Consider the following 22,585-nt stretch of genomic DNA (forward strand, 5'->3'; position numbering starts at 1 on the left):
ATTTGTGGTGATGTACCTTTGTTATATTGCCATAACTGAGGCTCCACATTTTTGTAACTGTTCCCCGTGTTGTTAAAATTTGTGTTCTGTCTCCCCATCTTTACATCTTCACCTAAACAGCTCCAGCTCAGCCAGCATCATCCTCTAAGTCACATTCTCTGGGATCCTCAGCATCCTCGTAGCCCTGCACAGAACTTGGGTTTTCAGTCACTCTTGAGCTGGGGTGGGGTGAATGCAGAACTGTCCATGTATTCCAGATGTGACCTCATCAGCACCAAGTGAGGGAGACAGAAATTTTCTTTGGTCACATATTTAATTTGTCAAGTGCTATAAACTTTGAATGTATTTCAGCAGGATTGATGCTTGGGAAATTTTTTACCCGCCTGTTTACATGCATGCCATCATTCTTCCCTTGTGTATCTTGGTAGAAATTGTTAGATTGTTGTTGCCCTTCTCTGCAGCTCTGCTATTCAAATCCTCACTTATCTTTCCCATTTAGCATCATTGGATTTGTTGGGGCATAGGGGGTGTGTTCAATCTCCTCATCCCAGTCTTCCAAAAAAATTTACAGAGTAGGGCTAATTATAGAGTAGTTTGAGTTGGAAGGGACCTTTAAGAGTTACTTAGTTCAACTTGACTGCAATGGCCAGGGACATCTTCATCTAGGCAAGGCTCAAAGACCCATTATGCCTGACATCCTTGAATGTTTCCAGGGATGGGGCATTCACCACCTCTCTGATTTTCAAATATCATGGAGAGTGGCTTGGCAACTACATTAGCCAGTTCCCTCAGGACTCAGCGATGAGAGTCATCAGGTCCTACAGACTTCACTGTGTTCACAACTGTGTTTGTGTGGTCAGAAACTGGATTTTCTGTTACAGTGGGAGGAACTTTCCTACTTTATTGCCCATACTGCTGTTCATCCACTGGAGAAATGTGGGAAGAGAAGGTGCCAGTGAAGACTGGAAGCAAAAAAACGTGTGGAGTGTCAGTTTTCTCCTCACCCACTGTTACTGGATTGTCAGTCTTGCTTGTGGGGGCATGCCTTCTTTGACCTGCCTTTTCTGGCTGACATACCTGTAGAAGCCCTTATTCTTCACATTCCTTGCCCAGTTAAACTCCAGCAGCACTTTGGCCCTCCTGACCACATTCCTACATAGCCAGGCAGCATTCCTCTACTGTTCCCAGGATATCTGTCCCTGCTTCCACTGCCTTTGCATTTGCTTCTTTTCCATTAGCTTGACCAGCAGATCTCAAACATGTTGGTCTCTTTCCTTACCTTTTTACCCAACTAGTGGTTTGTTCTTTCAAAGAATTTCCTCAGATTCCACAGAAGAACATTGCTGGCTGTGTCAAAAGCCTTAATGCACAATAGTGTTTGTCATTGTCTGCATACATATAAATTTCCAAACAGAGATCCCTTGCTGACTGTGCAGTGGGGGGACATTTTACACGCAGGCTGTTGAATTTACTGAGCCATTTATTCAAGCATATATGACTCAGAAATGTCATTAGTCAGACTGGAATTATTGTCTGCATAAAGTGACTGAAGTGTTTTGAAAATTGAATATAGCTCAGTGTTCATGTTAATTGTTATGGAATGCTCTGTAAGTTATATAATTGTTCTGGAATGGTCTATATTTTAGGCTGCTGTTAGACATCAATCAAAAATAATCTACCTTTAACAAAATTTTGAAAACATGCAATAATATTGAAGAAAATGTTATGATAGAGTTGATCAAGAGCTACTGTGGAATGTGTAGAGGTTGTTAATTACTGTATTTGAAAGGAACACAATGTAGTACACATAGAAATAAAGGTGATTTCACACAAAAAGCCCGAAAACAAACCAGCCAAACAAAAAACCAACCAACCAACCAACAAACAAAAAACCCATCAAAAAACCAAAAATCACACAAAAGGCCTTAAATATAACCAAAGTCAACCTACTGAGAGCTTTTTGAACCCAGCAAGTTTAGTCAATACCAAGGTCATTGCCAAGTAAGATTGAGCAATGAAAAGCAGGTCAACCATGCAGTAACAAGTAGCAAGTAACAAGCAATGAGTTTCCTAAGATACAGCTCAATTCAAAAAGGCTTACAGGAATGAAACAACATGGTTTAAGGGGCATGGAATAACAGCAGAAAATCATAAAGATAAATGAGGTAAATAAGGATGAGAAATAAACAACACATCAAAATCCACATTTTTTGCTAGTTTTAAAGCTCCAAGGCTTTATGGAGGTTTTGTTTGGTTGGGGATTTTTTATATCAGCCATTACATGATCACACTTATTATGGGGCAATGGAGAAATATTGTAGTGAAACAAACTAGTGAAACAATATCATTACAACATAACATTAAACATTTGTATAAAAGCAAAATATATATTACTCATTTTAGATGTTGGCAGAGGTCCGGGAAAAACTCCTTTGGATCCCATTGTTCTAAGTATCTTTACAAATATTGACCCTTTTTCGTCCCTGAATGGTTTTATCTCAATAAATTTTCATTCAAATTAAATTTTGTAACTCCTGAAGAAAATGGCTTAAGGACTTCCCTTTTTAAAATATTTTTGCTATTTAAAAAGATTGTTTCTAACCACTTTTCTTTGTGGTTTTTAATTGGGTCCATGCAGGGGAATGTAATGTGCTTTTTTTGCTTTGCAACTATAATTTAGTAATGAACTTGTCTCAAAAGAGAATTGGATCGTGTATCTTTTATTTTTGTAGATAAATTATCATGCTGATGTGGTATTCACTATTTTTTTCAGTCTTTATTTTATTTTCTGGGAAAAATACTTTGAGAAAAGGGGAGTTAGAGAGAATACTTACAGACTTGATATAAGGAAATATTATTTCTGTAGTTTACTGTTCTCCTCTTATTCCCAGAATGAAAGGAAGAGGAAAACGGGTTTAAGTTTTCTTTCTTTTTTTTTTCACATGTTCTCAGTTTTATGTATAGTAATATTGAAAAACTTGTCATATTAATAATTTTTAAATCTAGGCCTTCACCCCTTCTCAGTACTTCTAGTTAACCATTAGCATGTCATTAAAAAGCCATTAATTTTGACATATACTAATGTCAATACAAGATCAAATTAACCTAATAAAACAACATATAATCTATCCCAGACCTCTGTGTTATGTTTAGCCTGTGCCAAAGAGAATAACAAAACAGATGGAACTGATAATTTTTGTTACTTAAAACTGAAATCTGTATGATATACCTATGCAGAAGAAAAAAAAAAGACATATAATGTGTACCTATTAAAATTGTGTTTTATTACTCTTGATTCAATCTAATTGCTTACACATGTAAACTTGGCCCCTAATCTCAGAATGGTACTGCATCTATTTTATCTCAGAATCTGTAGAGATAAGATAAGAGATTTATTTGAGAAATGTGCTAAAACAGTGCATGTTAGAGACTATGAGACAAAAGAGCATTTAGGATTCTGGTACCATCCTGCTTGTTTTAATGTAGTCCTTTATTTACCACCTGTTCATATTTGTTTTGCTGGTTAGTTTGGAGGTTTTTTCCTCTTTCTAATATTATTCAGTGGCAGCTTTAATTAATCGTGCAATTGTTAAATGCATTCTTGAAATATACTGTGGAGTCTTAGATTCAAGATAACTTGTTTGTAATGTAGGATGCTGCAGCCAATGTGATCTTGTCTTCCTAGAGTGCTATATAATAGTGCAGATACTCAGCATTATGTGATCATATCTGTCAGTGTGATGCTTTTGAAATTGCAATGAAATATGCAATTAAAATCTGAAAATACATTCTGGAAAAGGCGCCTTTCTGAAAATGTTTAAGGTCTTGATATTGTTGATTTCTTTAAGCTCTCTATGGCATTGACAACCAGGAGCTTGGAGACAGAATGCTTTGATTGTGGGAACTGGGGTTACCAACACATTTTTCCTTCTACTTTGTCCCTTATTATGTAAATTGTTTATTGTAAAGATAGGGACTTACATGGCTTTAAATGTTTGCAAACTTTGGATTTATAAAGATAAGTTCAAAAATGTAGAGTTAGGATGCTTTTCAGTCTGCATATAGCATTTTTTGGACCTGTTAAGTGGACCTTCTTGAACATTTATAGAAAAGTGTGCATGATGCAGTGCAAGGTAGTACCAACCTAAATTGTAGCTTTGTATCATGGCATCAAAAGTCAATACCTATCTGAGAGAAAAACTTCAAAGCTCTGGGCAGCCTCAGTGTAAGGATAACTAAGTAAAATTGAGCTGCTGAAGGAATCAACTCAGGTTCCTTATGGTCTCCATTTCTGTGTGAATATTAGGATAACTCTTGGGCTTCTATTATAAGAGTTTGAAATGAACTTTACATTTGACCAGTTTGTCATCATAGGGTTGATTTTCACTAGGGAGAAAAACAAAAAGACAAAGCACTAGATCTTGTCCTTTGTCACATTTATATTATTTAAAAAACTTTGTTAAGGTATTAAAACTCAGATACTGAAAATTATATTGCATCTATTTGCTGAAATACTGACAAGAAATGGCAGCAAAAATCTCAGTGCCTTCACCTGACCCATGATTTCCCTTGCAGCAGGCAGTAGAGACCTCCTCATTACACTGTATGAGCTTCATGTTAGTTTGCCTTGACAATATGTTCAGTTCCCTTTCTCTTTTTGTAATGAAAAAATTGAGATAAAATCCTTAGCTTTCAAATTTCAAAATTTCAAAATCCAAAGGTGATGGTAAAGTGGGGATGGAAAAGGAAAATCATTGTCAATTTAGAAAAAAAAAAAAGAAAAAAAAAGGCAGGCAGGTAAGACAAGCAACCTGTTTTAGGTTGATCAGGCACTGAAAGAGGTTGCTCAGGAGACAGTGGAGTCCCAGTCCTTGGAAGCAGTCAGAGTTCAAAGTGGACAGTGTCCTGAGCAAACTGCTGTGGCTGCTGTGAGCACCCAATGAGCTGGATTACTCAAGCACCAGTCAGTCCAGTTGAAATGATTCTGTGTTTCTATTGCTGTTTTAATTGACTGAAGGAATACATGCACCTCTACTGATGCTGCATGAAAATATTTTCTGTAATCCAAGACACGCTTCTAAGTTTCCATGGTTTTTAGACCTCTTTTTCAGGTATGTGTGAGATAAGTTTATAGGTTTGCATACCAGGCAGATCAAATATTATATATTATGTCTTTGAAAGCTTGATGCCCTTTTCTCTGTTTGAGTAATTCTTGCTTTATTATTTGACAGCTGCACTTAGGTCTGACTATGGCTTATGGATATCTTTGTTTTGCAGTGTGCACAGTGGTACACTATTCACATTTGGATTCATTCTTTCTGGGGTTTCATTTCATTTTTCTCTTAAAAGAACATAAACAGATTGCTCTCGGTCTATTGCCCAGTTTTCAGGGCCTTTTGCCTTTTGTTTTCCATTCTTTATCTAAAAAAGGACCCTGTTCACCCTTCTCTTGAGAGTGTTGGGGAATATAAGTAAATGAAGTATGTGAATAATTTCCTGCATGTTTAATTGCCCTACGGAACAACTTATGTAGGTATTCTTGAAACTGCCTTACTGTCTGCACAGTAAGAAATTATGCTGTTCCATTGTTCTACTACTTCTTCCACAAAAAACACCCCACAGATATAGATTATGTCAGTTATTTAGACTAGAAACAGGTACTTTGTTTTCTTGCAATCCAATGAAGCTGAGAGTTATTGGTGATCACTACAGCAATTTTATCGTAATCCTGAAACAGTCAAGGCAAGTGTAGTTCTTAAACCAACTAAGAGTACATACATTTTCCTGAATAATGAAGTCAGCAATAAGTCTTGAAACTTACATGGTAAATATGCTTCTGTTTGGATTCAGGAGCTCTATTAGAACAAATTATGATGCCTATAACAACCAAAAGGGCAATCACTGAAAATTCAGATAAATTTCATTCTTCATCTCTTATAATCTTCTTTCTTTCTTTTTAGTTTTTTTTTTTTGGGGGGGGGGTGGGGGAATTGTTTGGGGTTTTTCTGGTTTAGTTTGTTTGGTTTGGGTTTTTGGGTTTTTTTTTTTAATATTAATGGTGTTTGGAAAAATATGCAGATATGCTGCATTTGGACATCTGTAAGATGTTGCATAGAAACAACATTCTTATTTCCATTTGTCTGTGGACTCAGCAAAATAGTGTACGTACAGTAAGCATGATAAAAATATATTCCACAAAACATAATAAAGTGAAAATTTTAATGTATTCTACCATATTTTGATTTTTCTTTAATTGTGTGGCTTAGATATGTGTAGTGTTATAGAGTGGGCTTAAAAGAGTTTTAAATGCATTTTGAAATAGGATTTCCTCAACAAGTATGAGACATCTTGTGAAGATACATACTGTGTGTAATAGTTTCTGCATGGAAATCTAAAAAGAATTATAGAGAGAATTTCAGGAAAAGGTTCCAAAAGCCAGCTGCTCCACCCTTTGCTGCAACATAGCTTAAACTGCATCATTCTTGATATGTCTGTCAAAAAAGTCATTTAAAATAATTTCAAATGGATATTGTACAACCTTGCAAGATCTTTCTGGTCCAGTTTCCATATTTTACTGACACTCACTTGATTCTCAATTCCTTCATTGTAAGTTCACTGTTTACTGTTTTATTATCAGTAGGCAGGAATCAAGTGTTTTCATATTTTATTATCGTGTGCTTACTTTCTCTTCACCAATTTGAACGGCATCAATTTTAGCCCTTTGTATGTCTCTCTAATTTCCCACCCCCCTTATTATTTAATGTTTATTTGCATTGTCCCTTGTGTCATCCTTATTTTGTTTTGGTTTTTCATTGCTTTTGCATCTCATAGATCTCATGGGCATCTTCCAGCTTCCTACAAATAGCTTGTTTGATTATCTCTTCTGGTAGAGTTCATGATATTTTTCAAAGGATTCAAGGTAAGTTGATCTTTACTGCCACTCTTTTGCCTTTTAAAAGATAAATGCCAATTCTGTCTTCTAGTTTTCACCTTTACAGTTTGCTCTCATCCATCCTTAATGAGGTCTCACAGACTTTGTGCTCATAGGCTGCATAATTATGAGCCACACAGCAAAAACTGCTCTGGTGCAATATGAATAGATCAGTAGAAAAGACAGTTTGTACCAAGGACCCAAAACCTAGAGTATAGGTATGCATATTTATTTACTTTATGATTACTCTGGTGCCCTGTTATACATGTTGCTCAAAGACAGCCAAAGGAAAGATATTTTACAGACTCTTGCTTTCAGCTGTCCAGGCTTCCTGGTGTTGCTTGAGCAAGTGCCAGAGGATGCTATCATCTGTTTAGTGGAGGTGACATGGGTCTTCTCACGCCCTTTGCCATCAAAGCAAGTCTTATTTTAGTTGTTCACTTAAATGCAACACATAGTGCCAGTTGCTTCCTAAGTTTGTGTTTGGGTATTGGCTAGAATGGAAGAGATGGTATCTTAAGTCTTGTGGTGGAGGCAAATGATTAAGTAGACACCCTGAAATAATGACTTGAAATCTCTCACTTGCTTCTTTGTATGAGCAAGAGGCAGGATAAATGAGAGAGCATTTGCAGTTTTGCATTTGGACAGATGGAAGTTCAAAATCTTGGGGACAACTGACAGTAGATGCAAAACTTAGGGACACAAAGTGACACAGATGAGACCCTTGACTATGAACTGGTACTATGACTGCAATGTATTGAATCTTCTATGAGACTGAAGAAGGTGATGGGAAAGTGGGGATGGAAAAGGAAAATCATTGTCAATTTAGAAAAAAAAAGAAAAAAAAAGGCAGGCAGGCAAGACAAGCAAATTAGAAAAGTGCTGAAGAGGGATACAGCAGCTGAAGCAAGAAGAAAATATATTTAACCATAGGAGGTCTTGATATAATATAAAGAAATACCTTTAGCTTGAGGGCATTTGTGTGAGCTGGTTACTGACCTTGAGACCTTTAGCCTTTTAAGTGGTACAAGAAGCAGAAGGATGCAGGAGGTCTCTGTGATTTGAGAGCATTCTGTTGGTGCATGTGCACTTGGTACTTACTGTGGGACTTGCTTGTGCTGCAGATCACACATTGATTCAGACCTTTCTGTTCCTTTTAGAGACTGTTGCTGCACTTTGAACAGATCTTCTGATTTAATTTCATCCAAAAGGAATCCCCTTCACATGCAGAAAAACTGCCCCACAGTGTGAGCCAACATGGAGTAAGTGGGGAAATGAGGGATTGCTGCACTCTACTGCTCTGAGCTATGTCACTGTTGAAGACACCTTTTAGCTAATATTTTATCATTTGCTGATTTTGTATACCTCAAGATGAAGTTCATTTCACTCAGTGGGCTTGAAAATACCTAGGTTATGCAACTATTCATAAATGCATTCATTCTTTCCTTGCAGGGTCTTAATCCTTTATCACCGGTGTACCAATTAAAACAGAAAACCAACTTATTTTGACTTTTCAACTAAAGAAGAAATTTAGAAAGCAGGAAAAACATGCTTAAGAAATGCCAAAATTCTTCAGTATCTATCAGAAACCTTTCTTCTCCTTTGGGTAAATTAGTTTGTTAAAGAGCTACCACTTCACTCTAATTTCTTTTTCACCTTCGGCAAGTCTCACAGGAAATTTTAACTAAGAGTCTTTTCACTGGATTTTCCTTCTTAAAAATGCACTGCTTTTCCTTTGAATTATTTTCCGTCTAATCTAACTTTCAAGAACTTTGTCCTTTTGCGACCAATCTCAACTACATTACCACTTAATCTTCCCATTCACTCTTCATTCTCTGTTAATTGGAGCCAAATGGAAAGCAGTGCCTATCCACCCTTATTACTCCTCAAGAAAGCATTTCAGGAGCTTCCTCTTCATCCTGTCTCCTGCTGTATTCATAAAAGTTGTTAGCCATTAACCTATATTATCACTGAGGTCTGTGCTCTGGTTTACTCTTCACAGATGCGTTATCTAATTGATCCTTCTGGTGTTTGAGGGAAATCCCAAACTGGTAATGTTGTTTGGGGTTTGTTTTGTTTTTCTTCTTTAAGTTTGTACATGTCCTTTTCAGTCACTTAGCAGTTCTCTCTCTTTTTCGGTCTGAACATGAAAACAAGAGGATTCATCCATGCTCTCTTACTGTTCTTCCTCAACAAGATGTACTACGTGAATTTGAATTCTTCAACTTCCTTCTCTCCTTAGATTGTTATATTACTACTATCATTACAAATCAGCTGTATGAAGTAATAACCAGGTGGCTGGTGAATCTGAAATCCAGTCTAACTCATGATTCTTAGTGTAAGTGACCTATAGCTTCAGTCTTGCTAGGACTGAGGTGGGTTCTACATTTGCTGTTGAGGATTGAACCATTTGTTTCCTTAATCAGCTACTTTGGAGGGTGTCCATTTCAGCTTCCGTGTCTGCCACTCCTGCATTCCTTTCCAGCTGGTCAATCACTTTTTCACTGGAATTCCTTGTGCCTAATATTACTGATATCCTTTTTGTATCATATGGGCTTCTCTGTTTCACCACTTTGTCTATAGGTCTTCTGCCAGTTTCCTGTAAGAAACATGCAGGGACACTTCATTCCTGATTTCTACCTTTGGAAGATATAGGTTTCCCTGGTTTCAGCACAGAACCTGAACTGAACAATTTCCCTTCACACTTCCTTTGCAGGCACAACAGCAGGTAGCTGCTCTGTGTCCCACCTGTGCCCTCAGAGCCGTAGGCTGAAAATGATCTCATGACAAAGGTGACTCTGATGCTGTGCTTTTAAGGGGGTGAATTGTGATACTGAACTTCTTTCTGAAGTCCCTTCTGCAATCTGTCTCTAAAGTTTCCCTGTTACAAAGGTCAGCGAGCCATTGAAGTGCTGATTCACAAATGCTTATCTTTCATTGTGCTTCTGTGATCAGTTTAGACACACTGTAGGAAATTTATATCTGAGAACACACTATCATTCCTCAAAATGATGCAGTACATCTTTTTGTCATGTTTTCTTGTGAAATTATCCCCTTTACAAGGCTTCTCCCATTTGCCAACATAACTGATAACTTCTCAATGGCTTTTGCCATGCTGAGCTATATGCAAAGAGATTAGGTAGGTCCTTTTTCTGTTTAACACTCCAAAACCACTTCCATGGTTTTAACACTCCCTAAAAAACTGAAGGTTAGTATTTTTACTCCCTTTGCACTGCAGACAAGGAACTGAAAGCTATCATTTAGGAGATGAGTGTTCTATTGAGCAGGCTGTTAGATAAAAGAGGAGCTATTTTTAAGCAACTTGGTGGCATTTCTTACACTTCCATTTTCTTTTCCCCAATAGCACAAGATGGATCTCTGCAGCACGCTACTTTGCTCTTTGTCTCATTTATTTTATTGAGTGTATCAATGGAGCAAGGTTTTGTTTAGTGAAAGATATGTAGAAGTTCTTTTGAAAAACATGCAGTGTTGGTACTGTAATACTAAGTAACTTCTAAACTTGGATAATATTAAGGCTGCAATGTTATATAGTCACACTTCTTGAATCGTAAAATTGTTTGATATGACACTTTTTTCTCACATGAAAATAAACGTTTTTCATTTTGACAGTAATACATTCCTTTAACTGGACTGCTTTGAAAATTGTTTTCTTTAATGCTATTTAATTCTACAATTTGATAAAGGAAGCAATGTAATAGGTCCTACTTAATGATATTTGTTTTGTTATAAGAAAAGCACACTTTGCTAAATACAAGTGCCAGTCCAGGGAGTTACAGAAGGATGGGCTTGGCTGTGGGTACTTCAGGACCTCCATGGTATGGCTCATGAGGTTATTGTAAGTTTCCTTTTATAAAGGAAACAGAGTCATAGTACAGCAAAATATTTAGGAAGGTACACATGCCTTAATATAAGAAAGTAGAAATTAAGACTCAAATTTCTTTGGATGCTGAAATCTAAATCAGGGAATATTTTAAATCTAGGACTCAGATCTGCAGATAAGAGTCCAAGCTTGTGAAACTTGTCTTAAAATGGATCTCAGTCTTTTGTGATGGAGCAGCATGATTTTAATATTAAAAAGTCTTTTGGGAAAAAGAATGTTGGTATTAAGGATTTTGAAGGCAAATTCATTTTTTCCAATAAGTTTTTTATTACTTGTATGAACTGGATGGTTATCTAAAAAAAAGCAACCATTAGAGCAATGTGGTTCTACCATGGTAGCAATAGACTGACTAGTCATCACATACTAAGGAGGTTAAAAAAAGTTGCCCCTTTCATAGACAGGGCACGTACTTTAATAAGTACATAAAAGAGAAGCCACTGTCTAGCCAGTTTGTGGAATCCAATATCTAAATTCATTTGTTCTGATGACAACATCTGATCTGTAGCATATCATCAGTCAGAATCAGAATAATATTACAGAAATACCAGACGTGCTGAAATCAACAAGTGACATAATTTTTCTCTGCTTAGCCATGGTAAGTGTTTGCAAGCTGTGCTTGTTCTGGCTTTTTTATTCCACTTAGAGAGATATGGGCGATAAAGGCAGGCTAGGAGCAATGTGAGCATTAAGATGCAAAATAACATACAAAGAAAATGATCTGTGATTATTTAGTCTAAGCAATAATGTATCTGAAGGGCAAACAAAAGTAATTGCATTATAGCACCGGAGTTTCAGGCTATGTATGAAGAAAATTCTTTTAAAGATAGTAGAGGCAATATAGTAACTTGCCTAAAGAAGATATAGAATCTGCCTTTAAGGGAAAGAACAAGAGAAAAGCAAACCATTACATCTGTAGCAGCCAAGGTAGAGCTGACTTTGCAATATTGTAAGAGAATAACATTCTTTAAAGAACCTCTCCACTACGCCCACAGCTCAATTCAAGACATGCTTTATCATTTTTCAATTGGTATAAATGCTGCCAGAATAATTACTAATGCTTGTTTAGCACTTTTTTTTTCCTGCTACTCCACTTAGAGATTAGTGTCACAAGGGCTGAAGTTTTGGTTGTGTCAGGGCAAAGTGCAAACATGGAAAGCTCAAAACACATAATTGCATTAACACAAGCTATTTCATGCAAGTGACTGACAACCCAAATAACATTTTTACTTCTCAAAATCTAGACAAAACTGCATTAGTTCGGAGTATTTCACTGGAATACACAATAAGGGCAAGTCCTAAAACTTATTTGTAGAAGCTCTTAGAAAAATATCAGAACCTCTTCTCTATTTTAATTGTCGTATGTGTACACAACAAACCAGTGGGACTGTACTTTTTTCATATAGGTAAATATTTTTACAGGTTTATCAACAATGTTGACTGCTTCTGTATAGAGCATATTTGTTTATTGTCCTCTTATATCAATTTTTAATTTTTCTTTCTGAAGTCAGGCAATCACTTGAAAAAAGAAAAGAATAATGTATGATTAAATTTTCAGCATGACTAAATTATCTTCAAGATTCTGTGCTGAAATTACAACAGGACTCAAACACAGGGAAGTGGATTAAATAAACTGCAATTTATGTGGACAATATAAACACACCCACACTCAATACTGCTGGCCCTGCACAGCTTGTTTTCACCAGGACCCCGAGGTCACTTTCCACAGAGCTACTTTCCAGCAGGTCAATCCCAGCCTGTGCTGGTGCATGGGGTCACTCCTCCCCAGGTGCAGGACCCTTTGCTCAATTTCCTCTCTGCCCATCTCTCCAGCTGGCAAGGCCCTTCTGAAGGGCTGCACAGCACTCTGGGGTATTGGCTGCTCCTCTCAGCTTGGGGTCATCACCAGACTTGCTGAGGAGGCATCTGCCCCTTCATCCAAGTCATTGATGAGTAAGTTAAACAACTCCCAATATTGAATAATGGGGGACACCACAAGTGTCAGGCCTCCAACCAGAACCTGTGTCAGTGATTGTGACTCTCTGGAGTCAGCCAGTTCTCAATCCATCTCACTCTCCACTCACCCAGACCACACTTCCTGAGTTTGCCTACAAGGATATTGTGAGAGACCAGTGTCAAAAGCCTTGCTGAAGTCAAAGTAGACAATATGCACTGCTGTCCCCTCATCCCTCCAGGTAGTTTTTACTTTGTAGAAGACATCAAACAATGATTTACCCTTAGTGAATCCATGCTCCTGATCACCTTCTTGTCACCTACATGGATAGAGATGGTCTCCAGAATGAGACACTCCATCACCTCTCCAGGCATTGAGATCAGGCTGACTGGCCAGTAGTTCTTTAGGTCCTTCTTCTTGTTCTTTTTGAAGACTGGGGTGACATTTGCATTTTTTCAGTTCTTAGGTACCTCTCCTGGCTGCTACAACCTTTCAAAGATGATAGTGAGCAGCCTCACAATGGTGATATTAAAGGACACATTTATGTTTGAATGAAAAATAGCATAACTCCCCTTATGATGGAATAAAATCAAAATTTTAAACATGAAATAGAGGTTTCATCTTATTGTCATGATAGGTATATATTTTATATCAGTATAGGTAGTTTGTAATTGAAGAACCAGGTCATACTCCATACTTAATAACCATTCTAAAGTAGCATGTATTCAAGGAATTTTTATTCCATTTAGTTTTGATAGTAGTCTGATTTTTCTTTCCTTTTAATGCTTTTTCATCTTATTTTTTTCCTTAGTTTGTTTCTCTTTAAATATTGCTCCACTGTACTACAGTAATTTATTCCCTAGCTTTACCCTGATATCTACATACTGTCAACATTGAAGATGCTATCTATTGTTGTCAGCAGATGGATGAAGGCAGGTGTTTCCATCAATCCAGATTTTTACCATTCCAGTGAATAGCTTGCCTTCATTTTAGTTTTATTTTTGGCTGTTGAAGCTGTTCTGTTTCCTAGTAATCCAGGAAAATACTCTGGTTTTCTTGCTTACACTACCCATTTTATTTATGCAAGACTTTTGCTGCCTGCAGTTTTTCCTTCAGTTGTACATCCATAATCAGATCCAAGCGCCATTTTTCTCCAACTGGAATTATTTTCCAGCTCTGTATATTACATCCAGGTTTTTGCACGTGTGAATACAATACAAATAATTTCCTTTGTCATCTTCCTTCCAATCTTTTGTGTGCATCTTCCATTTTATCAACAACCTAGCTGCTAATATAGTTCATCTTCCTAATCATACCCATTGCTGTCCCTTTACATTACCTACTTTTTTGTGCCATCCTGTCAAGTTCAGTATTCTTTTTCCATCTTCACTATAATTCACTACGGCTCCATTGCTTCATTCACCTTTCTTCTGATATCATCCCCTCTTTTTTTAATTTGGCATGGCATGTTTGTATGCCTAGCTGTTTCATCTGTGCTTTTTCATACCAGTGCAGCCACATCATCCAAATTCCATTTCATGTATAGCTTGTGCTATGATGCCTACAAGGCAAAAGACATTGAATTCTTATTAATTTATAGGACATCTGACGAAGGCACTTTGTTTAAACCCTACTTTTCTATTATTATAATGTCCCCCCTCCCTGTTTTGTGTAATGATTCCTTCTTCAGAATGTGAGCTTTTGGAGATGGAGTTTGGGCTTAAATATATACTCAGAAAACAGGCAGGATATCACATCAGAACTTTTGAAAACCTTGAATATTATTGATAAGAATGGATTTCCTGACCCACCAACTACTTGTTGTTCCTGCTGTAAAGTACTGAAACATGTATTTGGTGTATGTTGTTATTATTATGGAAGTCAGAAAAAATGCCATGCAAACTTGAAATATAAAATACTATTAATGTTTTAGTCAGTTCAGAATAACCAACACTTCAGTTCACTTTTCATTTTAACTTTTCACTGTGCTACTGCATGTCAGTTCATTATCCTAAGGAAAAAGCCTGCATTTTAGTTAGCAGAGTTCTTTACTGCCTTCTCAGTGCCCAATTCATGAGATGCATGACAAATTACTGGAGGATCTATCATAGTGCCGTTCTCACCCCATGTAATGAGAGTTTTCATTCCTGACCTGGAGCATCATGCCTTCCAACTTCTTTTCTCCAGACCAAGGAATTTTGAATTCTGTGGTTTTACACAGGAATTGCAGATATTTTGTCCACTTTAATGTCTTTCATATCGCGATGTTATTGATAGATTTGCGGAATTTTCTAACATTGAAGGTCTGGGTTGATCTCATGCAAGGAGGTGTTATTTCATCTGGGTGGAGTGAGTTTATAAGATATAGTTACTGATTTCCAAAATGTTATTTCTAATTGAAATATTCCACAGCTTGGCTTCAAAACTGCCCTTTTAGTAGCTTAAAGATCTTCTAAGCCAGCTTAGTGAATCCTGTCCTAGGTCTCCAGTTGCTGTCATCTGTGTCGCAGAGGACTGGCTTAATTGTGTAGAGAGCTAAGCTTGTTCTTTCACACTTCTGGTTTATCAGCAATTTGTGTAGAATTCCTTATCCTCTTCTTTTTTCTTAGAATGTCATAGTGCTTAAACAAATAAAAGTAAAAAAGAAAGAAAGAAAAACAGAGAGAGAACAATAAAAGAAAGAAAGCACAGCACCACATGTTTCATTATATAGCAATATATGTAGTTCAGGACTAGTTGTATAGTTTAGATTGTAGACAGGCTACTGCAGACTGTAGTTTTAGCCAACTTTCTGGCTTGTCGAGAAGTATTCATTGCTCTTGAGAAGTATTCATAGCATATACTTTATATTTGTAGTTATCATAGAACATGCTGCTGTAATAGTTTATTGGGCAGGAATTATACAGGCTGTATAAGTAATGCAGCCTTGTAGAATTCTCAGCACATTGTGAAGAAATAACTTAATCTTTTAAAAGATCATCCTGCCTTTTTAAAGACAGTGTGAATTAATCTCTGGTTTTCTTATATACCATTTACAGGATCATCGAAGAGCATAAATCTCTGCCTGTTTATAAGCAGGTCAAAGCTTGAAAAAGCTCTGAATGTCAGTATTGTTGTTTGCCTCCCAGAATATTTTTCTAGAGAGCTCTTTTATGTTCTGATTCAAATTTATACTCTCATTATCACAGATTTATAGTAAGTATAGTTTAGGACTTCATTGACTTTAATGTAATGTTCAAAGTCAGTAAAGCCCTTCCTTAGGTTGCTGCAGTTTGAAGACAAAGAACAGCATAAACTAAATGCTTGGTTTTCATATCTTAATAGCTTATTTTTTGAATTTCTGGTTTTAATCACTGACACGTGATGTACTCTAAGAATAACATAAAATATTGATAGTGATGTTTGATTTTTTTTTACAATCTCTATAAGACATGTTTATGGATGTAAAGGGGTTGTTTTTCTTTGCATGTGAGGGAAAAAAACATTGTAAGTGAAGCAGGGTCACAGTTTGTTTCATATTCTTAAATGAGAAACATGGAAAGTTGTATATGGTATAAGATACTGAATAATGATAAATACTGAATAATAATAAAGAGGACATAAAGTGATGCAAAGACAATCACTCACAACATAGCACAGACTGATGCCCACTGTATCTTCAAGCAGTGGCCACTTTGAAAAACAATCCTTGTTCTCTCCAGCCCCCTTCTTGCTCTCCCACCACTTCTTCTTGCTGAGCATGATGTTACAGGTATGGAATATGTCTTTGGCCACTTGGGGTCAATTGCCTTAGCTGCATTCCCTCTCAACTCCTTGGCCATCCCCACTCTACTTATTGGGGGCAGAGAGGTGGGGGGGAAATGATAGAGGCTTGACACTCTGGAAGCACAGTTCAGCAATAGCCAAAGCACTGGTGGTGTTATGAGCACTGTTTTAGCCAAAACTGCACACTATTATGCCAGCTGCTATGATGAAAGAAAACCTCTGTCCCAGTCAGTCCTAGTACCGAACTTGACACTTGTTTTAAGTACTGGCATAGTTCATTCAAGTCTATTTTTGCACTTGAATAAAATCAAATCATACCAAAAGGATAATCTGAGTTTTATTTGCCTGGAAAACCTAAATTTTATGGACTTTATTTGGGAAATAAGCAGAAGGACCTTCCTCTGATTAATCTTTTTACTATTAATAACTTTTTAACCAAGTTGTGTTAGTTTTGAAAACCGTCCAATTTTTCTCTTTAACAGCATAGTTTTAACCCAATGAAACAAGAAATGCCTCTTATTCCAACCTCTCTTTAAACTTGATGGAGGGGTTATTGATGAAAAAAAACATACTGGGAAGTAATTCTTTAGTGGGGTCATCTTCGTTAAGCATGTTGTAGTAGTACACGTCTGACTATATTCTGTATTTTACTATTCAGACTTATTTCACATCAGTCATTACACACTTCAGGAATTATCTGGAAAATTATTGTGTTTATCAAGGAATTGAGGTTGCAGTCACCCTATTCCAATTTGATAACACCTTTTGTGACTTAGGCTTCAGAATGTAGTGTCTGTGTTTTTGTGTTGAATCATGTAATTTCACTGAAGTTAGTGCTTATGTCTGTGCAGAGCCTGTCTGCATTCAATCTGTTGGATTCTGCTGAAGGACTAAAGAATGAGTACCTAGAAAGGTCACTCAGAAAAATGAAAGCCCTTATGGACACAGTAGGCTCTATCAATACTTTGTTTCTGAGACCTTGATGGTTTAATCTTACTATACGATTTAACTTCCTGCTGCTGTAAATAAACAGAGAAAATATGATAAGTATCAAAACATAGTGTATGAATTGATTTTGTGCTTTAGGTTCTCTGTCAGTAACATAAAAACAGTACGACCATATAGAGTTACTGAAAGTATTTTGAAAATTAATTAATAGTCGTGAGGAATGATATTACTTCAGTGATAAACACTTATGTGAAGAGAAGTCTAGAAGAATACTGACAGTACTGTCTTCACAGCAGAGTTTTAACAGAGTACAATAAATGAGGAGCAAACACAATAATAACATGAAAGCAAAATAGTGAGTAGCTGCTGATTGAAGTTTGTGCCAATTCTGTATGGAATAAGCTGAGATTCAGGAGGGTAAATATCATATATATTTATATAATTTTATCCTAAACATCTTGCAAGATAGAGCAGATGGAATCTTCTTAGGTAACTTTAATTTCAGCATTTCTATTTTTCTGAAAGCTTGAATTTCCATTTTTGTGTATTTTGTGTTTATTTTTTACTTCCTCCTTTTCCCTCCTTCCCTATTTTTCTTGTAAATATATTTTATGTGTGTCAGTTAGAAACATTCTGCAAAAGCAGGTACAACAAAATATTGAATTTGCCTTTTCAGTTAGAAAACATGTCTATGTCCAAATCAATAAATCAAAAACATACCTAATTCTTGTTGAGTATTTATTCACTGACAAAAACTACAGCATGCTTGTTGTATTTTCCCAGGTTATCCTTTACTATCAAAATTTTATATTCTATTTCTAAAGGATTGATCTAATAGGGACTTAATTTTTCTTAATGCAGATTGCACATTCCGTAACAAGTTCTGATTTCTTTATTTCCTTTTCAAAAACAGGTCTCACTGTTTCCTTTTGCACTTTTTGTTAGAAAGCCCAAAAATACCTGAAATTTTCTGTGTGAAAATATTTGTATAAACATTACTTGACTTGAGATAAATACTTTAAAATATATCATCACTTTCTTAAGAAGCATTATTTGACAATTCACTTTCTTAAGAAGCATTATTTGACAGCAGCCGAGGACTGTTACCCAGCTGTTTGCCCAGTAGGCAGAGGTTACTTGCCTCACACTTCAGCCAGCAGACCTTCAGCATTGTTCCAGTAGACTAGAGTCAACAATGGCTTTGAGATATGTAATTAGCAGTGAGATTAAATGTGCTTATTTTGCACTTAAGTGGATCAAGTTAAATTTCACTGGCTGTACGGTGAAGAATTACTCTTCTATCAGGAACATAGTAACAAGATTCTCAGGATAAAAAATCTTGACTTTCTATTGTTGTGCAAAATAATTTTGTCTCTTGACTATAAAGCATGTTTCATTGTTTTTTTTCCTGTAAGAGTGCAGCTGAAACCTTATTATGCTACTTTTCTATACTTATATTTTATTGAACATTGAATTTTGTGGTTTACTTGTTTCATCCAGACTTTTACAATGGTGCCTTTCCTATTTCTATTCTGATAAATAAACACAAACAATCAAAATTAGCATTTTTGAAGTTGTTAATGAGCAACATGCTTTTAGTAGTGATGAGCAACAACTAAAAATTATTTTCTTTCTTCCTACATGTTATTTTCCTGTGTATTTTAATCACCAGGAAAAGCAAAAACATTGGATTCAAGCTATAAATTGCTTTAAATGTAAAAAAATGTTACATATGTATAGAGAAAATTAAATAGTTGTGTTTTTTTTTAACTGAGCAATTGTAAAATTACATTCAGCAATTGTAATACTTTCACCCTATACAGGGAATAATGATGATCTACAGTTTTACCCTGGCACTAGGTTCATCCAAGAAATAAAGTATGCAGGTCACCATCAGGTTGCACAGTTAAATACTTCAGCCCTAGGTTAAGCTCTGGCTGTAAATGTGCTCATCTACCTCCTGCCCAAGATCATGAGAAGAGCTGGGGACAGTGGGAGAGCACTCATTATTTTTAGGGGTTAAGCCAACTACTGTCTTCTTTTTAGGTTGTTCTGGATAAGGTTATTTCCTAAAGTGAATATATATATATTATTGATTGTAGGATGGAATGGGAAATTTGAGAGTCACTAAAAAAGGAATACGACTTGAAGGAATATCTGAATTTCTACTTCCACTATATGTGAAAGAAATCCATTCCCGAAAGGTAGGTATTTTTCATCTTTATTTCTTAATTTGCAGCTAATATAAACTGATCTCTTCAGTCTCAAACTACAAAGTTTAATTCTTACACCTCCTAGATTAGCAATCAGTAGACGTTTGCTTTGAGAATATCTTAACAGTGAAGGCTTCCTTCATGTCATTTTTTTTTCTGAAATCTTGCTTGCTTCTTAAAAGAAATGTTTTATCCTAAAGAAAGGAGATTCAAAGCATGTATATTTTATACTTCAAATGACCTCAGAAATGGGAATGGAACATTTGACTCTCAGTTGATGTAAAGTCCAGGAAAGCAAGAGTGGTGATAAGTTTAAAATGCAGTGAAATAAGGAATGGTTTTGTTCTTTTTATCACTAGCTATCATGACTTCTTTTTCTTTTTAATTATTTTTTTTAATTTTAATTTTTGTTTGGGCTTATTTTGCTCTTTAAGTAGAGGAAATCCTGCTATACTGTGTAATGTCTCTAGGATTTAATTTTTCAAAGCAAACCCTTTTAAATGTTTAAATGAAATTATCATATATCATCAGGTTATTACAGAGAAAAAAAGAAAAGCAAGACATTTTGTACTATACAATTCAATGTAGGTCATTTCAAGTCTTTTGGTTTTTTTCAGTTATGCTGTTTATATTAACATTGTAAATGAATTTTAAAAATATTGAAATGCTGGAAAAATCATCTTTTTACCATGAGACTGATTACCTATGATCTGAGTAGAATGTTATGTTGGCTTTCAGTCAATCATCTGAAAAGAATTTTATTGTGCATACTGCAATATTTGCCAAGAATCACAAGTATGTTGACCCTAAATTCCTTTGTGGAAAATTTTGTCTGTTGAAATCTGTCTTCTATGTATATAAGAAAAGTCTTGAGTACATTCATAAATGAGATGACAGTTTCCCATTTCTCTTAATTAGTTCACTCTTATGTTAATAAATCCTTGAGGTAGTCACTTCATCCTCTTGTTCTCTAAAGCTAAGGTATTTCAATCCTTGACAGAGTAGCAGTATTGTCCTAGGTAATCAAAATTTTTATAATATTTAAGTAACCTTGCAGGGAGCATACTTTTCATTCAAGGCTGCAGAACATTACTCATGACGTGTGTGTTTTTATAATTTCTTTTCTGTGAGTGGACAGTATGTGTTATAGTTCCATGTCCTGTTACTGTACATGAGAGTAATGATTTGGAATATTTTCTTGCCCAGTGCTTCATACTGCGGAACATTGGTTCTTTTAATGGGAAGATGGAAACTTTTGTTTCAAGTGATAGTAATGAGACCTGAGTAGGGTCCTAATTTCATTTAGCTGCTAACAAATCTCAGAAAAAAAAATGCATTTTATGCATATTTAATGCATGGTTATTGTAAAGGAGGGGATGCAGAATCTACCAGATGCCTAACATAAGGTCCCAATAGTCCTGTGAGGCTCAGGAAAAAATGACACTTGTCAGTAAATATTCTCAAGCCAGCAGAAAATAGAGTTGATCATTAAGTTGAAAAAAATAATTCAAGTAAAATACTTTTGGAGTTCCTGGTCTACTTATCTGTATTAACTTTAAGGCACTTGTCACCTAGATAAAAAAGTGGTATTAACACAGACTTTATTCTATCTTGCAGAACTTTTGAAATAGATTAACTTTCCAGTCTTATGCCAACTTGCTCAGTAGTTGTGCTAAAGTTCAGTAACTTCTATATGCAAAAGGAATGCCATGAGGGAATGATGAAGGAAACCTCTGGAGCTGTATCCAGCCTAGCAGTAGAGTTTTGTTATGTCTCTGCAGGGTATTTCTACAGCTGTATGGCATCTGCATGTGACATGAGTTGTTCTGGTACTTACAAAATGGCCATAGTGCTGTTGAAATCTAAAAGTAAGCTTTCTGGGGTTTTCTGGGGTCTCATCACAGTCAGTAGTGACCTAGTCAATACTGACAGCAGATTCTGAGCAACGATCCTGCTCACTCACCAGCTATTAGTGTTTACTTTGGGTACTACAGACAGGAATGCTCTTGTCTGCCTTTTCCATTTAAGTAATAATGATTTAAGTTTGATGTATGCAGGAGGTAAAATATTCTGTTAAATCAACTACTTATTACTTATTTCTAGAAGGAATGTTAGTTTTTCAAGCCTTCACTCATTCCCCTATAAAAGAACACATCCATTAAAGTGACATTGTTTGATTAACTCCTTGATGACTTATTCAGAAGTAACTTTGCAGGACTGGTATATTTCCTCTGCACTGCAGAACATGGTTTGTGGAATGGCCTCTGAGGGAGCTCCATGGAGGCTCTCAGGAGCTCTCAGAACCTCTCAGGAGGTCAGGCATTCACTGTTCTCCCACCACAGCTCAGGGCAGAGTGAGGTACAGCAGTGGGTGTGCTGTGCTATGGCAAGGAGGCATTACTGGAGTTCTTGCACATTTGCTGGTGCTATCTTTTAGTAAGCTCGATCTGAAAATGATAAAAATGTTCATTGAGAGGGCAGCATTTACCTCTGTATTACTTCTGATAAGAGTGCCCAGCAGTCTGTTGAGTAGGTAGGCGGAGCTGAGCTCTGTGCTGCTGCAATTTAAGTGTGAGAATGGCTAAATTTGTTAGAGTAAAGCTCACATATGCTTACTGATGACCACTTGCCTGCTGCACACCTGGATGCCCAAATAAGATCATTTATACAGTGTTAAGTGCAGACCTTAAACTGCTTTTATCTAGAAAATGGTATTGAACTTTGTATATAGGTTGAAATACTGCCTTTTATCTTGTGATTGCTTCACTGAAACCCTGAATATTCAAAGTGCTAAAATACTTAGATTTAAGTCAGCTGGAAAACAAATGTATGTGAGTTCTTAAAAACAAAAGAAAACTTCTAGTGAAAACTACTTC

General features: G+C 36.2%; 1 protein-coding gene across 1 annotated transcript in view; it reads left to right on the forward strand.

The window, feature by feature from the left end:
• The window catches only part of SGCZ (sarcoglycan zeta), a 394,222-nt gene that overhangs the window by 274,339 nt on the left and 97,298 nt on the right, over positions 1-22,585 (forward strand). The window contains exon 3 of the mRNA XM_066548397.1: positions 19,599-19,700. Coding sequence (XP_066404494.1) covers positions 19,599-19,700 — 102 coding nt within the window. The remainder of the gene's footprint in view (positions 1-19,598; positions 19,701-22,585) is intronic.

Source organism: Molothrus aeneus, chromosome 4 (assembly GCF_037042795.1).
Source record: "Molothrus aeneus isolate 106 chromosome 4, BPBGC_Maene_1.0, whole genome shotgun sequence".
In the NCBI taxonomy this organism is placed as follows: Eukaryota; Metazoa; Chordata; class Aves; order Passeriformes; family Icteridae; genus Molothrus; species Molothrus aeneus.